At 35.0% G+C, this 17,720-nt stretch overlaps 1 protein-coding gene across 3 annotated transcripts; it reads left to right on the top strand.

The window, feature by feature from the left end:
- Positions 1-1,294: 1,294 nt before the first annotated feature.
- Positions 1,295-17,687, top strand: LOC127977628 (guanine nucleotide-binding protein subunit beta-5b-like). Of its 3 annotated transcripts, none has more exons than XM_052582601.1 (13): positions 1,295-1,442; positions 3,117-3,266; positions 4,730-4,841; positions 5,412-5,548; positions 6,439-6,480; positions 7,015-7,091; positions 7,242-7,374; positions 8,902-9,045; positions 9,376-9,467; positions 12,120-12,168; positions 12,672-12,768; positions 16,548-16,714; positions 17,032-17,687. In XM_052582601.1, exons 2-13 carry the CDS (start codon positions 3,141-3,143, stop codon positions 17,041-17,043), a joined length of 1,188 nt encoding a protein of 395 aa, XP_052438561.1. In that variant the 5' UTR covers positions 1,295-1,442; positions 3,117-3,140; the 3' UTR covers positions 17,044-17,687. The 3 variants fall into 3 exon arrangements, with proteins under 3 accessions (XP_052438561.1, XP_052438563.1, XP_052438560.1); XM_052582603.1 differs by lacking the exon at positions 1,295-1,442 and adding an exon at positions 2,098-2,117; XM_052582600.1 differs by lacking the exon at positions 1,295-1,442 and adding an exon at positions 2,885-3,020.
- Positions 17,688-17,720: the final 33 nt, after the last annotated feature.

Genomic DNA, 17,720 nt, shown 5'->3' with positions numbered 1-17,720 from the left:
CTTATGTATTTATTCATGTTCATTGTCAGTAATCGTAATATTACTGAAAATAAACAGTTATTAAAAAGGTTCTTCATATAAAAATTATAAAACATTTAGTCAAACCACTTGTAATTTCAACCTTTTTATTATTTATTTTTTATTTACTAATTTCATATTATTTAGAGAACATGCAAAAGTTACATGCCCATAATGTTTGTAAAATAATCAAATGGAATGTTCACTTAATGTTGTCTTTAATGTTCTTATTGGGAACATTATCAAAAGGGAGTTAGAATGGATTTTTGTTAACAGGGTTTTTTGTCTCACACTTGGTTAATGTATTAACTTAAATCCTGAAAAAAAAAAAATTATAATTGGTTAAAACACAACACAATCACTGTGTTTATGATCTGTCCTTAATTTTGGATGAATACTGTTCTCAATACAGCATTAAATAGCCATTCAATTCATATGGATTTATTAATGCCTTTTTATGGCAGGAAAGAAACCTCACATGTTTCAATAAAAATATCTTAATATGTATTTTTAAGATTAACAAAAGTCTGATCAGTTTGGATCTACGTTACAGAAATGTTTACAGAATTTACTTTTTTTGGTGAAGTTTAACTTGGTAACATTTTGCTGGTATTAATTGTTAGAAGAAATGCAGAGCCAGTAAGATAATAAAATAAATAAAATAACATTATGGTGATACACTTGTGCCTGACATAAGTAAAAAAACAAAACAAAAAAACAACAACAACAACAACAAAAACATTCCAATAGTTCCACCTAGAAAACAGTAGAGAGAAACTTTAAGCAGTTCAAACGTTCTAGATTCTTTAGGTTTGAGAGGGTCAAAACAGCCCCCTCTGGTGACTTAAAACAGAAATCTCATAAACCTATAACTCCTCTCCTCTCCTCTCCTCTCCTCTCCTCTCCTCTCCTCTCCTCTCCTCTCCTCTCCTCTCCTCTCCTTGCCTCTCCTCTGTCATTCTCTTTTAATCTGCAGGTCAAAAGGTGTGGGGTTTAATCTGCATGATTTGGCTCAAAACATTTTGCACGACTGTGTGCAGTTCAGAATTTTTGTTTTGCTCTTTTCACAGTTCTGCTCTAATGTCAGTTTAAAGCCAGTGTTGATTCCTCTCTTACTCGATTCAATAAAGGCCATAGTTATAATCTGAACAGCCATTCGACAACCACATAAGTATTTTTTATTTATTTTTGCTGCTGTTTCACTGATGAAGTACTGGGCCTTAGCTTTAACCAGCTTAAGCAGTACTATTTGTGAGTCTCTCTCTGACTGGCTACTATTTCTGCTGGTGAAACTTCTCCAGGGTTAAAACCTTAATGCTACAGTAAGGAGCTTATCGTTTGCTTCTCTCCGGCTCAATCCCTTTCTCCTAACTCTTAAGACTGCAGCCTGCAAGCTCACACCTGATACAAACATCTTTTGAAAGGTACGTTTAAAAAAATTGATTTTGCAGTATAATTTAAATCTGGACAATGTTGTTAGTGTTTACAGATAACTATGAAACAAAAGCATGTCCTTTTACTGCTCTGTTCAGGTAAACAGATTGAGTTAGTGACTGAGTGCAGTCAAACATTGAACATTACTGTACTCTGGTAACATGAAAATGTCTGTTATTGGTTATAGTTGTTATTAAAAGATAAATTGATGACCATTAAAGCTGCAGTCAGTAACTTTTGGCGCTCTAGCAAGAACATTGTAGCCGGAGCTACTTCTCTCTGTTTATGTCTATGAAGAATCACAAAGGTACTGGGTTACTCCGCCGCGGTACCCCCGAAGCAATCTAAAATAGTCTGAATATAAACACTTATTATAGGTGTACCCTAGTGATTCAGGACAGGCTAAAAACGGTTTGGAAAATGGATTCATGGTGTACTCGCTTATTATATACATTTTGTAAATTTTGAACACAAAAGAAAGTTACGGACCGCAGCTCTGATTGGTTGTTTTTCTACAGGGAGTGGTGTATTTCTGCAAATGGCAATAGGACCACTGGAAGGAGCCAGAGGAGCTTGATTTTTTTCACAGATTATCTGTCTCATATTCTACTGTCAGGAGATAATGACAGTTTAACAAATATGTGAAAAATACATTTTTACCAAAGGTACCTACTGCAGCTTTAATTGGCCTCTGTATTTCCATTTGCAAAACTAAACATTTGTACTGTGAAATTTGAGTATTTGTATTTATTTATTAGTTTCATTTCTAGAACATTTCCTACTAGTTCATTAGCCTGGTAATACCAGACTCTGCTACTTCACTTTGCTTCGTAGACAGAGTCTGGAATGGCATAATGGAGAAGTGTTTTCTCTCTCGCTAGGGGGCGCTTGTCTCAAGTTTAAAATCATTGGTTACCCGTAGCCAATCAGATTCGTTTAGTTATGACGTATGTTATGCGCCTGTACAGCCGCATCGAAGCACAAACATCATGCATCGAACTCAAATCTATGACTGAACTTCCACTGTAAACCTGTTGTTAACACATGATGATGCGAGCGAAATACCGGAGTGAACATGGCTGTAAACGACTTTTGCAGTTTGAAAAAGAGTTGAATGTTCTCCATAACAGAGCGAATTGCATCCCGTGTCTCGTTTCCCATTTCCGGCGTCGTTTCGGTTTTCGATTTCTCTAACCTACAATGTAAAACTCGGCGCTAAGCATCTACGTCACGGCTCTCAGCCCGCCCTCTGTTCGTTGATTGGCCCGGCTGTTTCCAGACCGGTGGCAAACAGAAAGCTGTGACGCTGTTTTAGACTGAGTACAGAAGCGAAATGAAATTGAGCGGAAGTAGGAAGTCTGACGTAGTCAGGCTACTAGTTCATAACACTTGGATAAAACACTGACACGATTTTGTGCTCATTTTAACAGCTGTTTTTTTGTTTGTATAGTACATGCACAAACCATGGCAAAAATAAACATTTAAAATCCCACAAAATGGTTTGACAAGTTCCCGGTGGTTATGCATTTTCCGTTGAAATGGGACATATGGTTAGGGCATATCAGAGAGTATCTTTTTTCAAATAGTGTTACATTCATGGTTTTTGTGTGTGGATTTTGGTTATTGTGAATACACTCTTTTTTTCTCTCTCCTCATGTGTTCAGGTCCAGCCGCAACCAGACGCAAAGATGTGCGACCAGACTTTTTTGGCCATCACGTTTGGCCCGTGTGATAACTGCAGTCAGAACAAACCTCTGATGAATATTTATCTGAAGAATGAGCCCATCAACTACTGCTCCCTGTGTGTGGAGCTGGTATGTTATCACACACTTTAGCTGCTTCAGGATCAGTTCAACAACACAATGTGTATTTTAAGGCTTTCGTCTCTCAGGAGTCAGGACATGATTTCTGTCAAATCAGCCATCATTAATTGTATTACTTTCATCTCTCAAGACATGATTTCTGTCTATCATATCAGCCACCATTAATTGTATTACTTATTTAGTGAATATATTAATACTGAATCAATATCACTATTCAAACTGCTAACATTACATGAATACTTCTGAGTATATAACAAAAACACTCATGAAATATCACCTTATACCATAAACAGACATCAACAATTTGTACATGAAACACAGCACTTATATTTCTAAGTAAACTAAATACATCCTGCCATCACAAGACAGTACTAAACGTGATACCAAAATCAACAACAATGTTAATGACCATAAAAAGAGTATGATTTGGGACAGAAACACATGATAATTGTCTATTAGAATTATTTAAAAAAATGCATTTTGAAAAGTTTTGGATGGTTTTAAAAGTCATTGCTTGTTTTAAGAAAGTAACTGCATCGATATGCATTAGCCTACTACTGTTGAAAGATGTTCTTTTTCTCGCCCAGATTTATGGAATGTAAATGCTCTTAATAATCTTGATTTATTTTATTTGAACACTAACATTTGTGAGATTTATCCACCTGGACAATTTTGAGGTTAAATTAGTATTATTATTAGATTAGATTTATCTCTTCTTGTTTTTTTTGTTTTTTTTCATCTGATAATACAGATCTGTGAATGTTTTTTATGTTGGATTTATTATCATCATTTGTTAATGGGGGACTTGTGGATGTTAATTAATTTAAAAAAAAAAACTGGCTGTTTTTCTGTTTTGAAAGTAAATCTTGAAGCAATATTTTATTGTTTCAGTATTATTTATTTCATCTTTAAGAATTTGATATTGTTAAATTGTTACACTGACTAACGCTGATACTTTTGTCCTGTTGTTTTAATGGCTCAGAGTTTTTTGTCAGAGATGTCAGATGCTGCAAACCAAATCCTCATGTCATCACTTACAAAAAACACGTGTGCAAAGTGCTTTATCTGTGAGCTTTCTGAAAACACACTTAGGCTCTTAGAGCGCAGCACTCTTACTTGTATTTGTATTGTAGTCACAAAAGTAACCAATGAAATACCAATCAATTTACAAACAGCGAACGCAATCAATTAATGGAAATACAATTTAGCTAAAAGATTTAGAAACTGTGGGGGAAAAAAATGAATTAAATCTTATAAATCTAATGTAAATATGATTGACAGGCTTCAGGAAGTGAGCTCCAGAAATAAATGTGATGCTGATGGTGGTGATGTGTCACGTGACGTTTGCGTTAACGTCAGAGCATCATCAGCTTTGCAGACTGCAGTATCGGTCTCGGCTCATAATAAAGAGCATATTTATTGACATATCCGTCATCCGTCTGTGTTTTGTAAAGATGGCCTGTCAAGGACTAGCGAAGGGTGAAACCATCCACACGCTGAAAGCGGAGTCTGAGACTTTGAAAGGCAAACTAGAAGAGGAGAGAGCGAAACTACACGACGTCGAACGTGAGTAAAACACTCAGCGGCTGTGTGTCAAAACCCGGCGAGAGGCCCTATAGACTGCATTCATGCACATGAAGGTTAGACATTAATGCTTTTTATTCTACGTCCATATGATCTATCCATAAAATAATACGGAACTACGAGAACTAGGATATAAATCTCACGTAGAGATTTCAATTTAAATATAACCTTTTAATTGATTAAGCCCTGTATACTATACCTTTTAGCATATTTGATATTTGAGATATTCGAAATTGTTTTTAAAAGGTCATGTTATTTTTGTTTTTTTTTGGAACGGTTGCCGGTAGAATCATGAAAAAAAAAAAAGTCTGCATTAAAGAAATGTTTTGTATTTATACAGATTAACTGCTATAGTTTCGTGCATTACTATGCTGGCACTCAACGCTTTTTTTACTACTGGATATATGGTTGTTTTGTCATGTTTGGAGTTGGCTGTCTGTGTTTTGTATGTTATGTGTATGTCTGTGCTTATTTACAGTAAGTGGGTTAGTTTAGGAAACATGCTGCTTCAGGTGGTGCTGTGGTTAATGGAGATTTGTTTTCTGACTTCAGTGCATCAAGTGGCAGAGAAGATAGAGGCTCTAGGTCAATTTGTCATGAAGACTAGGAGAACCTTAAAAGGACATGGAAATAAAGTGCTGTGCATGGACTGGTGCCGGGACAAGAGAAGAATCGTCAGCTCCTCTCAGGTAACAGGACATATCATCACAGAACCTAACAACTGTTTTTTGTGTACATTTACATTTAGTCATTTAGCAGATGCTTTTATCCAAAGCGACTTACAAATGAGAACAATGGAAGCAATCAAAATCAACAATAGAGCTATGATACGCAAGTCCTGTAAGAAGTCTCAGTTAGCTTAAGAGGAAGGGATGTGTTTTTAGCCAATTCTTGAAGATGGCTAAGGATTCAGCTGCTCAGATTAAGTTGGGCAGGTCAATTCACCAAGAGGGAACACTTAATTAAAAAGTTTGTGAAAGTGATTTTGTGCCTCTTTGGGATGGCACAATAAAGCGACATTAACTTGCAGAATGCAAGCTTCTAGGGGGCGCATAACAAGGGTGCAGAGCCAGTGGCTGTTCTGTAGGCAAACATAAATGCCTTGCATTTTCTTCGACTCGGCTCATTAAAAATTAATCTTGCTGCTGCTTTCTGGATTAATTGTGAAGGTTCGATAGCACTGCACATGCATGAGCAGCTTTCGTTGGATCATCATTATGGAATGAGAGGTAGAGTTGAGTGTCATCAGCAGTGATATGAAAAGCCAAGACAATGGTCTAAGAACTGAGCCCTGAGGCACCCCAGTAGTTAGATGTTGCGAATGGACACCTTACCTCTCCAAGATACTTTGAAGGACCTATCTGAAAACATTTGAAAACACATCTATTCCACAAGCACTTAAACACCCCACATTCTTAAACCACTAACACACACGCCCTCCCCTTAACATTTTTCTCTTCTCTTGTTTGCTTCTTAATCTAGTTGTCATCGGCTATTTAAAATTGCTTTGTTTCTCATTTTTTGTTGCTTCAAATAGAAAAAAAAAAATATTTACTGAAACATTAAATCTCTCCTATAGGATGGAAAAGTCATTGTGTGGGATGCATATACAACCAATAAGGTAAATCTTTCTATCTGTGTCACACAGTATTCTTGGGTGATGTTTTGCAGTGCTAGAGCTTTTCAAAATAATAATCTGCACGTTTTATAGTTGTAATGCACTCTAATGGAAACCCAGGGTATTAGTGCCAAACTAATCTGGCAGCAATATAATCACACACATTAACACATCAGACATGCAGAATCTTTTTTCTTATATATATATATACAGGACTATTGAAATACTCAGACATATGTTTACATAGTTTTTTTTAGTGTTATTATTAAAATAACCTGCATTTTCATTGCATGTTTTTTATGCATGGGTTTAAAACATGTATGGAGAAAAGTAGTTTAAATAAGTTTTCATATTTGTGTATGTGGTTTGTTGAAATGAAAAAGAACAGAAACATAATTTTAGTAATTAATTAGGCATGCATGCCCCTTCAATGCAGTTGTTTAGTTTTACCATGAAAACCCAGACCTTGATCAATCGTCCATTTTTCATTTTCATGTATATTATGTATTATGTATTATGTTGATGTGCATTATATAGGAGCATGCGGTCACTATGCCCTGCACCTGGGTCATGGCTTGTGCTTATGCTCCTTCTGGCTGTGCTGTGGCTTGTGGGTAAATATCATGAGAGTGTCATAAGCATTATTAGTAGTAGTAGTTAGTTTCATAATTTCGTAGGTCACTGCTAACCTTAATCCTTATCTTAAAACCTTATCTCTGTGCATTTCTACAAAATGTTAACATTTCTCTTTGTTTTTCGTTCAGTGGTTTGGATAATAAATGTTCCGTCTATCCTCTTTCTTTGGATAAAAATGAGAACTTGGCAGCTAAAAAGAAATCTGTGGCCATGCACACCAACTATCTGTCATCCTGCAGCTTCACCAACTCTGACATGCAGGTGAGTGTGTGTGTGTGTGTGTGTGTGTGCGTGTGTGTGTGTGTGTGTGTGTGTGTGTGTGTGTGTGTGTGTGTGTGTGTGTGTGTGTGTGTGTGTGTGTAAACAGGGTTGGTTATGCTTGTGATGGCCTACATTTTGAAAACACTCACAGATTAAAAAAAAACTTGTTAGGAAATTTGATGTGTTCTTGACTAATTTTAGCTTTTTAAAGTTTATTTGAGAGTTAGGAATAGGGTAAATAATGCTATACAAATATCATTAGTACCACTGGAATTATAGCACAAATTAATTTCTATATGTCATGAGTGGTAATGTAATATTTATTATGAATACATTTATGTTCCACCATTATTTAATAAGGTAATAACTGTTGCTGCTTTAAAGGTTTTACATCTTAATCAATAGCTCTTTACAAAAATGTGTTCTTTGATTTTGATTATGTTTTTGTAATTTTTTTTATAAGTGATAAAAACACATTCTTTTTGAATAGGCATCAGACCCTGTGTGAGGTTGCATTCATGGATTTTTGCACTAACTGTATATATTTATTAATTTATTTCTAAATCACACCAACACATTACATGCACAGCTCTAAAAGTGAAGGAAATTATTTTTTACTTTATTTTTTTTTTTTTTTTGAGCCGCAGTGCACTATTTGCTGAAATGGTCAAATTATATGAATTCATGGTTTAATAATGATTTAGCAGATATTTACAGAACATAAACACATTTCTCATAGCAAATATCACAGCAATCCCCTGAAGTTCCCCTTACGTGATTTCTGCTTTTAAAACTAACCTTGTCATGGATCAGTAAGAAAAGCATTTTTTATTGCTTTTTCAGCATGGGTCCGGTGATTTGGTCTGTTCGGTGAGCATAACAGTCATTTGGAATAATTAATTCTAAAAATAATCACTACGGCTTTCTGTTGGGTTTGTGTTTGTCATGAGTGTTTCGAAAAAATGGTTGGGGGTTTTCTCTCTCTGCCTCATCTCACATCACGGATTGTTCCTCTTTCGTGATTATGTTCCTGTCAGTGACAAAGATAATAAAAAGACGAAGTGAAATGTTTTGTTTTCGTCAAGACAGGGGATTCAGTACATCTATTCATAGAAGATGATTCCAGTGATTATGTTTTTTTAGGGTTTAGATTCTCAAACTAATAGATAATTAGGGATAATTCACATAAAATGTAACATTGTGTCATTTACTCAACCTGATGCTGGTTGTTTTAATATAATTTCTTCAGGAAAGTTGAGGAAACAACAAATATTGTATTGCTGCATGTGTTTGTGGTCCTGACATGCTAATAATCAATATCTCCACTAGAGGGTGACATAGGTATTTTTTTTATATACTTTTATTCTTTTTCTTTTCAGGTAATTATAAAATGTAAGGTTACATATAGATCACATATAGTGATCTACACTTGCTTATCCATATATTCAAGTCAGACACAGAAGTGTGTGTGTGTGTGTGTGTGTGTGTGTGTGTGTGTGTGTGTGTGTGTGTGTGTGTGTGTTGCAGATTCTCACATCAAGTGGTGATGGGACATGTGCATTATGGGATGTCGAGAGCGGGCAGCTGCTACAAAGTTTCCACGGTCACTCAGCTGATGTTCTTTCGTTGAACCTTGCGCCCTCTGAAACAGGAAACACCTTTGTATCAGGGGTCAGATCCTCAAAACACCATTGACGCATATACTGTTTTACACACACACCCCAACCCCCCACCCATATAACACATGTTAGATTATTATCCTTACAGAAGAGTCAGTGAAATACTAATTTCAGTTTATGAAGATGAAAGAAAGCAATAGATACAAATAATCATTTCTAAATGGCCATAATTAACGTTAGAAGTCATGTGGATTGATTTGACATGTTAGGATGTTGTTCAGTCACAACGTAACTATTTTTAGGACATCATTCTCCTGAGATACACCCTGTTGTGTGTAAGTGTTGTTCTGCTGGTCTCTAAAGTGCTGTGTGTATGTTTCAGGGCTGTGATAAGAAGGCTAATGTGTGGGACATGCGCTCGGGACAGAATGTTCAGTCCTTTGAAACGCATGAGTCCGACATCAACAGTGTGAAGTGAGTGACTGCCACTTTCTGATAATCCTCTTAAGCTATGTTCACATCACAGTTCTTACACTCACCGAATAAAATTGTGAACAGCAAAAATCTCATTGAATCTGATATTTTTTTAATCTGATCTTTGCTGCTTTATTATGTGGAAATAAATCAGGGAAATATAAGACTTTGTTCAAAATCTGACTTCACTGTAAACAGTCGGATTTGAAGTGTTTTTATTCCGATCTATCAATATTCATCATAATTGCTTATTTGGCATGAAAAGCTAAAGAACAATAAAAGCAGCCATTAGTTTTATAACATTTATATACATATTGATATAGATTATATAATAGATTGTACACTGTGTATATATACACTACTGGTCAAAAGTTTGGAGTAGGGCTGTCAAATCGATTAATCACAATTAATTGCATCCTAAATTAAAGTTTGTGTTTACGTCATTTGTGTATGAATACTGTGTATGTATATGTATTTATTTACATACAAACACATACATGTATATAGCTAAAAAATATTTACATGTGCATGTGTGTGTGTGTGTGTATCAATATATAAACACATACTTTTATTTAGGATGGAATTAATTGCAATTAATCAATTTGACAGCCCTAGTTTGGAATAATTAAAAAATTTTCTGAATTTTTTTAAAGGAGTCTGTTATGCACACCAATGCTACATTTATTTGATCAAAATAGTAATATTGTGAAAAATCATCGAAATAATAATAATTATTATAATATTTTGTAAAAAGTAATTTATTCCTGTGATGGCAAAGCTGAATTTATAGCTGTCATTACTTTAGTCTTCAGTGCCACATTATCCTTCAGAAGTCATTCTAAAATGTTGATTTAATGTTAAAGAATTTAGAAAAGAATGTTATAATTGGTGAAAACAATTGTACTGCCTAATATTTTTGTGGAAAAGGTGATATATTATCATTCAAACATTTGGGTAAACATTATGTTAAACTTAAAAAAGAAAAAAGAAGTCGTAAATACTTCTATTCAGAAGTGGAATTGATCAAATTCGTGAAATTAGCCAAAAGTGATGGTAAAGAAAATGTTACAAAATATATATTTTTTCCAACAACTTCTGTTCACTGAACAAAAAACAACAGCAAAAACTTGTTTTCAACAATAATAATTAATAATAATAATGTGAGTGCATGGACTGTTGGGGTACTGCATTTAAACAAAAAACACACATGTACTATCTTAAAGCTGCAGTAGGTAACTTTTGCAAAAATATATTTTTTACATATTTGTTAAACCTGTCATTATGTCCTGACAGTAGAATATGAGACAGATCATCTGTGAAAAAATCAAGCTCCTCTGGCTCCTCCCAGTGGTCCTTGGTGTTTTTAGCTTGTCCTGAATCACTCGGGTGCACCTATAATAAGTGTTTATATTCAGACTATTTTAGATTGCTTCGGGGGTACCGCGGCGGAGTAGCCCAGTACCTTTGTGATTCTTCATAGACATAAACAGACAGAAGTAGTTCTGGCTACGATGTTCTTCTGCAAGATGCAAGCAGTTCTGTTTATTAACCGCTAGAGAGTCAAAAGTTACCGACTGCAGCTTTAAGTGTATTAAGTTATTATTTAACTGTTCAGATTTGTATTGTGTTCAGTGTTTGATGCATTACTCTACTCGTGTCGTTAGACATAGTCATCCAAGAAATGCACCCATATGTGTATTAAATGTTTAAATGTAAAACCATAGACAATAATTGGCCTCTGCTGCTATAACAGCTTCCACTCATCTGTGAATAATTTCCACTAGGTGTTGCATCATGCCTGTGGGGATTCACTTCCACACAGAGCATCAGGAAGGTCAGGGACTGATGTTGGAATATGGGTTTTGACTTGCAGTTACCATTTACATTCAATTTGGGTTCATGTCTGGGTTTTATGCAAACCTGTTCTTCCACATCAGTTACAGTGAAGCATTTCTAAATTGGCCTTTCTTTGTACATAGAGGTACAGTCAGTGTCATGATAAAACATGAAACATCCCAATTGTACCTAAATTGCTTATATTGGGAGATTAAACGCCTGTATGCTTGATTTGGTGTACTTTTTACCAATGTTCAAAGCTAAAATAGCCAAACGTGTTTATTGTAATAGGGTGCTACATAATTGTGCCATGTATGCACAGCATATACAGTGCTAAAATGATAAAAGCGCATGTGGCCAACCTCACAAACCCAAAAACATTTAGGAAAGAGTTAGAATTGGGAATCTGTAGTGTGGACATAGTCATAGTGTCGTCTATGTGTTTTAAAGGGATGGTTCACCCAAAAAAATATTTCAAACCCGTCAGACCTTCATTCATCTTCGGAACACAAAGTAAGATATTTTTAATGTAATCTGATAGCTTTCTTACCCAGCATAAACAGTGATGCAACTGATGCATTCAAGGCCAGGAAGTAATAAGGTCATCATTAAAATAGTCCATATGACATCAGTAGTTCAGGGTCAGAGAGCTTTCGGATTTCATCAAAAATATGTTCATTTGTGTTCAGAAGATGAACAAAGGTCTTACCGGTTTGGAATGACATGAGGGCTAGTAATCAATGACCAAATTTTTATTTTTAGGTGAACTATCTCTTTAATTGTCTATGGAAATTTGAACCTTCTATATGAATGCAGGTATTACCCTAGCGGAGATGCTTTTGCAACTGGATCTGATGACGCTACGGTAAGTTTTTACTATATTACAACACACCAGTTAGCCCATATCAGTTCAAAACAAACAGTTGGCTTCTCAGAGATTACAAAGTTTTGACAGAAAGATTCACAATCAATAGTGTAAAACCTGTAACCCTGTGTCCACTGATTAATATTCCTCCTCCAAACACACCCTCTTGAGCCAGACTGAATCAATGGCTTGATAATTGGTTTAGATAATGATACACAATGAATTTTTGATGACTTGATGATTTAATAATGTTGATCAAATTAGGTTAAGAGATACTCAGTTGACTGATGATGTGCGAGAGTGCATTAGAATAGATGTTTGAATGCTTAGGATTTAGTAAGGCTGCTGTTGTTATATTCCAGGTCAAGGTCCATGCAGTGTGTCCTTGTTTTAAAATCAGATCATGTTAGTCACCTGTTAGTCAGCCAATGATCGCTGAGACTCAATGAATAAGACTCTGTATGTTTACACTGATCTCACTGTGAACTTTCCTGTTGTTTCAGTGTCGCCTGTATGACCTGCGAGCTGACCGTGAGGTTGCCATCTACTCCAAAGAGAGTATCATATTTGGAGCCTCTAGTGTGGACTTTTCCCTCAGTGGTAAGAAAGTGGACAAAGGCCCTTAAAGTGGTGTTCAACTAAAAATAAAAATAAAAATGTATATGAATAAATGTTATTACCAAAAAACATTAATTCACCCTCATGCCATCCCAATTTTCTTAGTTTTGTCAATAAACACAAACGGAGAATGTCCCAGGTGTTCTTTTTCATATTTTTAAACTGATTGAGGACTTTACCATAAAAGCACCAGCCACAAAAGTGTCATAAATTTGCTCCATATGTCTGCTATATTTTAAGCCTATATGACAACTTTGTTTGACAACAGACAAACATTTAAGTTTACAATTTGGATGGTCCCCTTGACTTTAGGTAGGCTACCTTTAAAACTACATGTCAGCTTACTCACATTATAGTATTAGTAGGGTAATAGACTCTTAGGGTTAAAGTGAACAGGTTCAAAGGGGCCATCAAATTAATATAAGTACTCATTATTCACTGGCAATCTTTACATAAGCTGATCAACATCAATTTACATCAGCTCTTAAGTCACAACTGAGTGATTGTACCTTCAAATATGAATAATGATAAGGATAGCTGACCCAATAATCTAAATGTTGTCATAATTTACTCAACCCCATCTTGTTCCAAGCCTGTATTTATTTATTTATTTATTTATCTCTGTGGAATACAAAAGAATATGGGAATTCAAATGAAAGTTAATGGGGTTATTTGTTGTTTTGGACCCCCATTGACTTTTAATTGCATAGGCAAAAAAACTGTTGAAACATTCTTCAAAATATAGGTGTTCTACAGAAAAAAGAAAGTCATACAGGGATTAAAACATGGTAAACCATTCCTTCAAAAACCTGTCATGCCAGACTTGATATCAAACATCCATATTTTTTGACTGTATCGTCATTAATGTCAAAACATGATGTGACATGTTTTTTTTGTGTTAGAGTTTGGTGTTAAAAAAAAAGAAGACTTATAGAATGTATGTGTCATGAAGCCTAGCTGATTCACTTATGTGCTTTTTGAAGCTTGAAAACCATTTTATTTTCATTGCATTCCAAAGAGCTAGATTTCTCTGTATGTTGTAACCGTATTAAGTCACACTGGTTTGAAACAGCATGAGGGTGATGACAGAATTTTCATTTGGGAAATTATTTCTTGAACTGGGCATCGATCATCAAGTTGCTCTGACATCTCACTTACATGTGATACACTGACTCTTATACACTGCTCTAGGTGAAATAAGTACATCTAGCTGAAGCATCTTTACAGTCTCAAGTCTTTTTTGTTTGATGAGGCAAGCTTTGCTCATCAGCATTGGGCAATTCTTCTCCTCATCTCTTCTCCTCTCAAGCTTAGGTTGGATGGGGCAGATGCACATTTTCAGGTTTCTCCAGAAATATCTGATTGGGTTCAAGCTCAGGCTGTGGCAGCGCCACTAAAGGAAATTCACAGTTGTCTATAAACCACTCTTGTTGTGTACTTCATTGTCCTGTTGGAAAGTGTACCTTCTACCCAGTCTGCGGTTTTGAATGCTCTTGACTAGGTTTTCATTAAAGCTAATATCAATATTTTGGTGCATTGAGCTTGTGTACTATTCTGATGAGTCCCTTAGTCCCTAATGCTGAAAAAACAGCCCCACAGCATGAGGCTGCTACCAGCACACTTTACTTTTGGGATGGTACTCCACCGGCGATGAGCGGAGATGGTTTCCTTCAAACATAATGTTAGGAATTGAGGTTCATCAGACCAGATTTTTTGTGTGTGTGTGTGTGTGCAAATGTTAAGTGTGTTTTCATGTGTCTTCACTGAAAAAAGGATTGAGTCTTGCCACAATACATAAAGCCCAAATCAGTGGAGTGTTGGAGTTATGTTTGTCCTTCTGTAGGTTTCTTCCATTTGTATCTCCCATCATATGATCATGGAGCTTAACTAGAGTGGCCATCTAGTTAGTGTGGTTCTCCATCAGTTGCTCAGTTTGGCCAGAAGGCCAGCTCTAGGAAGAGTCCTGGTTTTTTCAGACTTCTTCCATTAAGGGTAACAGACACAACCTGCTTTTGTGACCCTTCAATGAAGTAGATCTTTTTTCTAAACTCTTCTCCAAATGTGTGGCTTGATGCAAACCTGTTTCTGACCTCTACAGGAAGTTCTTTTGACCTCAGGGCTTGGTATTTGCTCTGATATGCATTATCAGCTGTTAGACCTTTTATTAAGGCATGTATGCCTTTCCAAATTTGAATTCGCCACAGTTTAACTTCACTTGACGTGTAGTAACATTTACAGGCAATATTAATGCTCCTGAGCTAAATTCAACTGTTCCAGATAAGGGTGTGAATACTTATGCAATAGAATCATTTAAGTTTTTTTTTATTTCAATAAATCTGCAAAGATGTTAAAAACCTGTATAAAAACCTGTTTATCGTGTATAAGGTTTGCTTTATCATTATAGTGTATGGAGTGTATATTGATGTGGGATTCAAAGTAATTTAAAGTAGTTAAAGATAAGGCAGCAACATAAAAAAATACATAAATTAAAAACTTGAAAAAAATTTAGGGGTATGAATACATTAGCAAGGCACTGTAAGTGCACTGACTATACAGGTTTCTGCTAATTCCTTATTTTAGTACACAGGACACATGCTTAATACTGAGAGATATCTGCTCTAATGAAACCAAGGGTTTCCAAGGAAAGTTACATAACATAGTCAAATGAGAGAGCAGGCAATTACCTCAGCTGTGACACACACACTTGCTAGGATAGCATGTGTCTAACATGTGTCTCATTAGGGAATGTAGACTTATGACAGTTATATTGCTCAAGAAGAGTATAAAGATATACTGTAGTCTTCAAAAACGCGTAGCATACATAAGTTATAATGGAAGGGTTGAACATGCTGTCATCATTTTATTTACCCTCATGTTGTTCCAAACCTGTATGACTTTTGTGGAACCCAAAAGGAGAAGTTTAGCTGAATTCTTGTTCCATGCAATAAAAGGGGATTGACAGTGGAAAGCTACAAAAATATTAAACAAAGTCCATAAAAGTACCACAAAAAACCCAAGCCTTAAGACCTAAATCTTCAATCTAGCTTTCAAATGACAAAAAAGAGTGATTAAAATTAAATTTAAATTGTCTGTGGCTTTATACTGAACAATATTTCACTATGTATGCAATTAATTTTACATAAGACAAATAAGACATATTCTGTAATATTTCCACTCCACTGACACTAGAGGGAAAGCAAAACTTAAACTGAATTGAGATGGATAATGGCACAATTTATTTCATATACTGCTTCTTTATAGCGAAATCAAATTTGTTTAGGAATTGATGAGCTTTCTACTCTTATTGAATTCTGAACGCTGAGACATTGTAAGTTATTGAACTGAAATAAATTAACATTGACCTGTCTTGAGCTAAAAAATGTCCTTCTGTAGAGCTGACTTAAACTCATTTCATAACTGATGAACTTTGCACTGTTATTGAACTGAACTAAATGAATATTGATCTGACTTGATCAGCTCTACTAACTACAGAGCTGCTTTATAATTGAATTAAGTTTGCTTCATAACCAAGACATTTTGCAACATTGTTACTGAGCTAAATTGAATCAACATTAAATTGAGACAGTACTATCTTAGCTGAAAATTGGATTGAATTTTGCAACATTATTACATATTATATTCCTGTTTATTCATGTGAAGCTGCTTTGATAATCTTTATTGTATAAAGTAAATGTGACTTGACTTACTAAACAACAATATTTTTCCCTTGTTTCCTATACTTTTTTTTTTTTTTTTTACAGGTCGATTGCTGTTTGCAGGATATAATGACTATACCATTAACGTCTGGGATGTCCTGAAAGGTACAAGAGTGGCAATTCTCTTTGGCCATGAAAATCGGGTCAGCACCGTCAGAGTGTCCCCTGATGGGACCGCGTTCTGCTCAGGCTCATGGGACAACACTTTGCGGGTTAGTGTATGCTTCAGGTTATCTGGGGGAAGTGACTTACGTAATATACTGAATAGTATGGTTTTGGTCTTTACTGGCATCAGGAACTATATATAGGTGTTTTACACTTACTGTGATGCCTGTCCCTTGAGAGCATTAGGGGAATTACTCAACATAGGTTATTGTTTCCCCGTAGCCATTTCTGTCTAACCTTCATAAGGTGTAAAGAATAGAAACTTCTCAGTTCCTCTTTTGTGAATTATAATATGCTATGGTGATTATCTTGGTTTGCACTGAACTATTTTATCTCATAATTTTATCTCATTTCTTTGTTGCAGATCTGGGCTTGAAGAGTTCTTCTACATCAGTGTCAGAAGATATTTGTACTTTGGCTTCTCAGTATCACAGCACACAGTGGGACTTATCTAGAGATCCTTATAGTTATCTTTGCACAATTAGATGTCTCTTTTCCATGGATTCTCACCAGATAAATAAATAAATATATATATAAATAAATAATAATATATATAAATATATTTAAGTATATATATAAAATGCACTATTTGAAAAGGATTGCCGTTCAAGAATTTGTATGTAAAATATTTTTTTAATTAAAACATAAATGTTTTAATATAATTAACTATACTTTTTTAGATATATTTTAGTAGGATTACTTGTGCATTTGGTCTAGATCAAATACGTATATTTTTAGAAGTCTTGAAATTTACATTCATGAATGAGTTTTGCTTGCAGTAGAATATATATATATATATATATATATATATATATATATATATATATATATAATATAGGGTTTAAAGTGTGTGTTGACATCATATGTAATATAATCATAATACCAATTAGCTAATTGATTTGTTTGTCCACATCAGTATTGTTAGCAGTTCCCTGAAAATATAAACTATATATTTACTATTGTTTGCGGTTTATAAAATATTGCCACTGTATTTGGGAGCATTAAAAGTATTTTCCTGTTTTTGTGTTTGTTTGAGTGTTTATACCGTGTGAT

This window comes from Carassius gibelio, chromosome B18 (genome assembly GCF_023724105.1).
Source record: "Carassius gibelio isolate Cgi1373 ecotype wild population from Czech Republic chromosome B18, carGib1.2-hapl.c, whole genome shotgun sequence".
In the NCBI taxonomy this organism is placed as follows: Eukaryota; Metazoa; Chordata; class Actinopteri; order Cypriniformes; family Cyprinidae; genus Carassius; species Carassius gibelio.
Note: the sequence above shows the minus strand (reverse complement) of the source record. Positions and strands in the feature narration are given on the sequence as shown.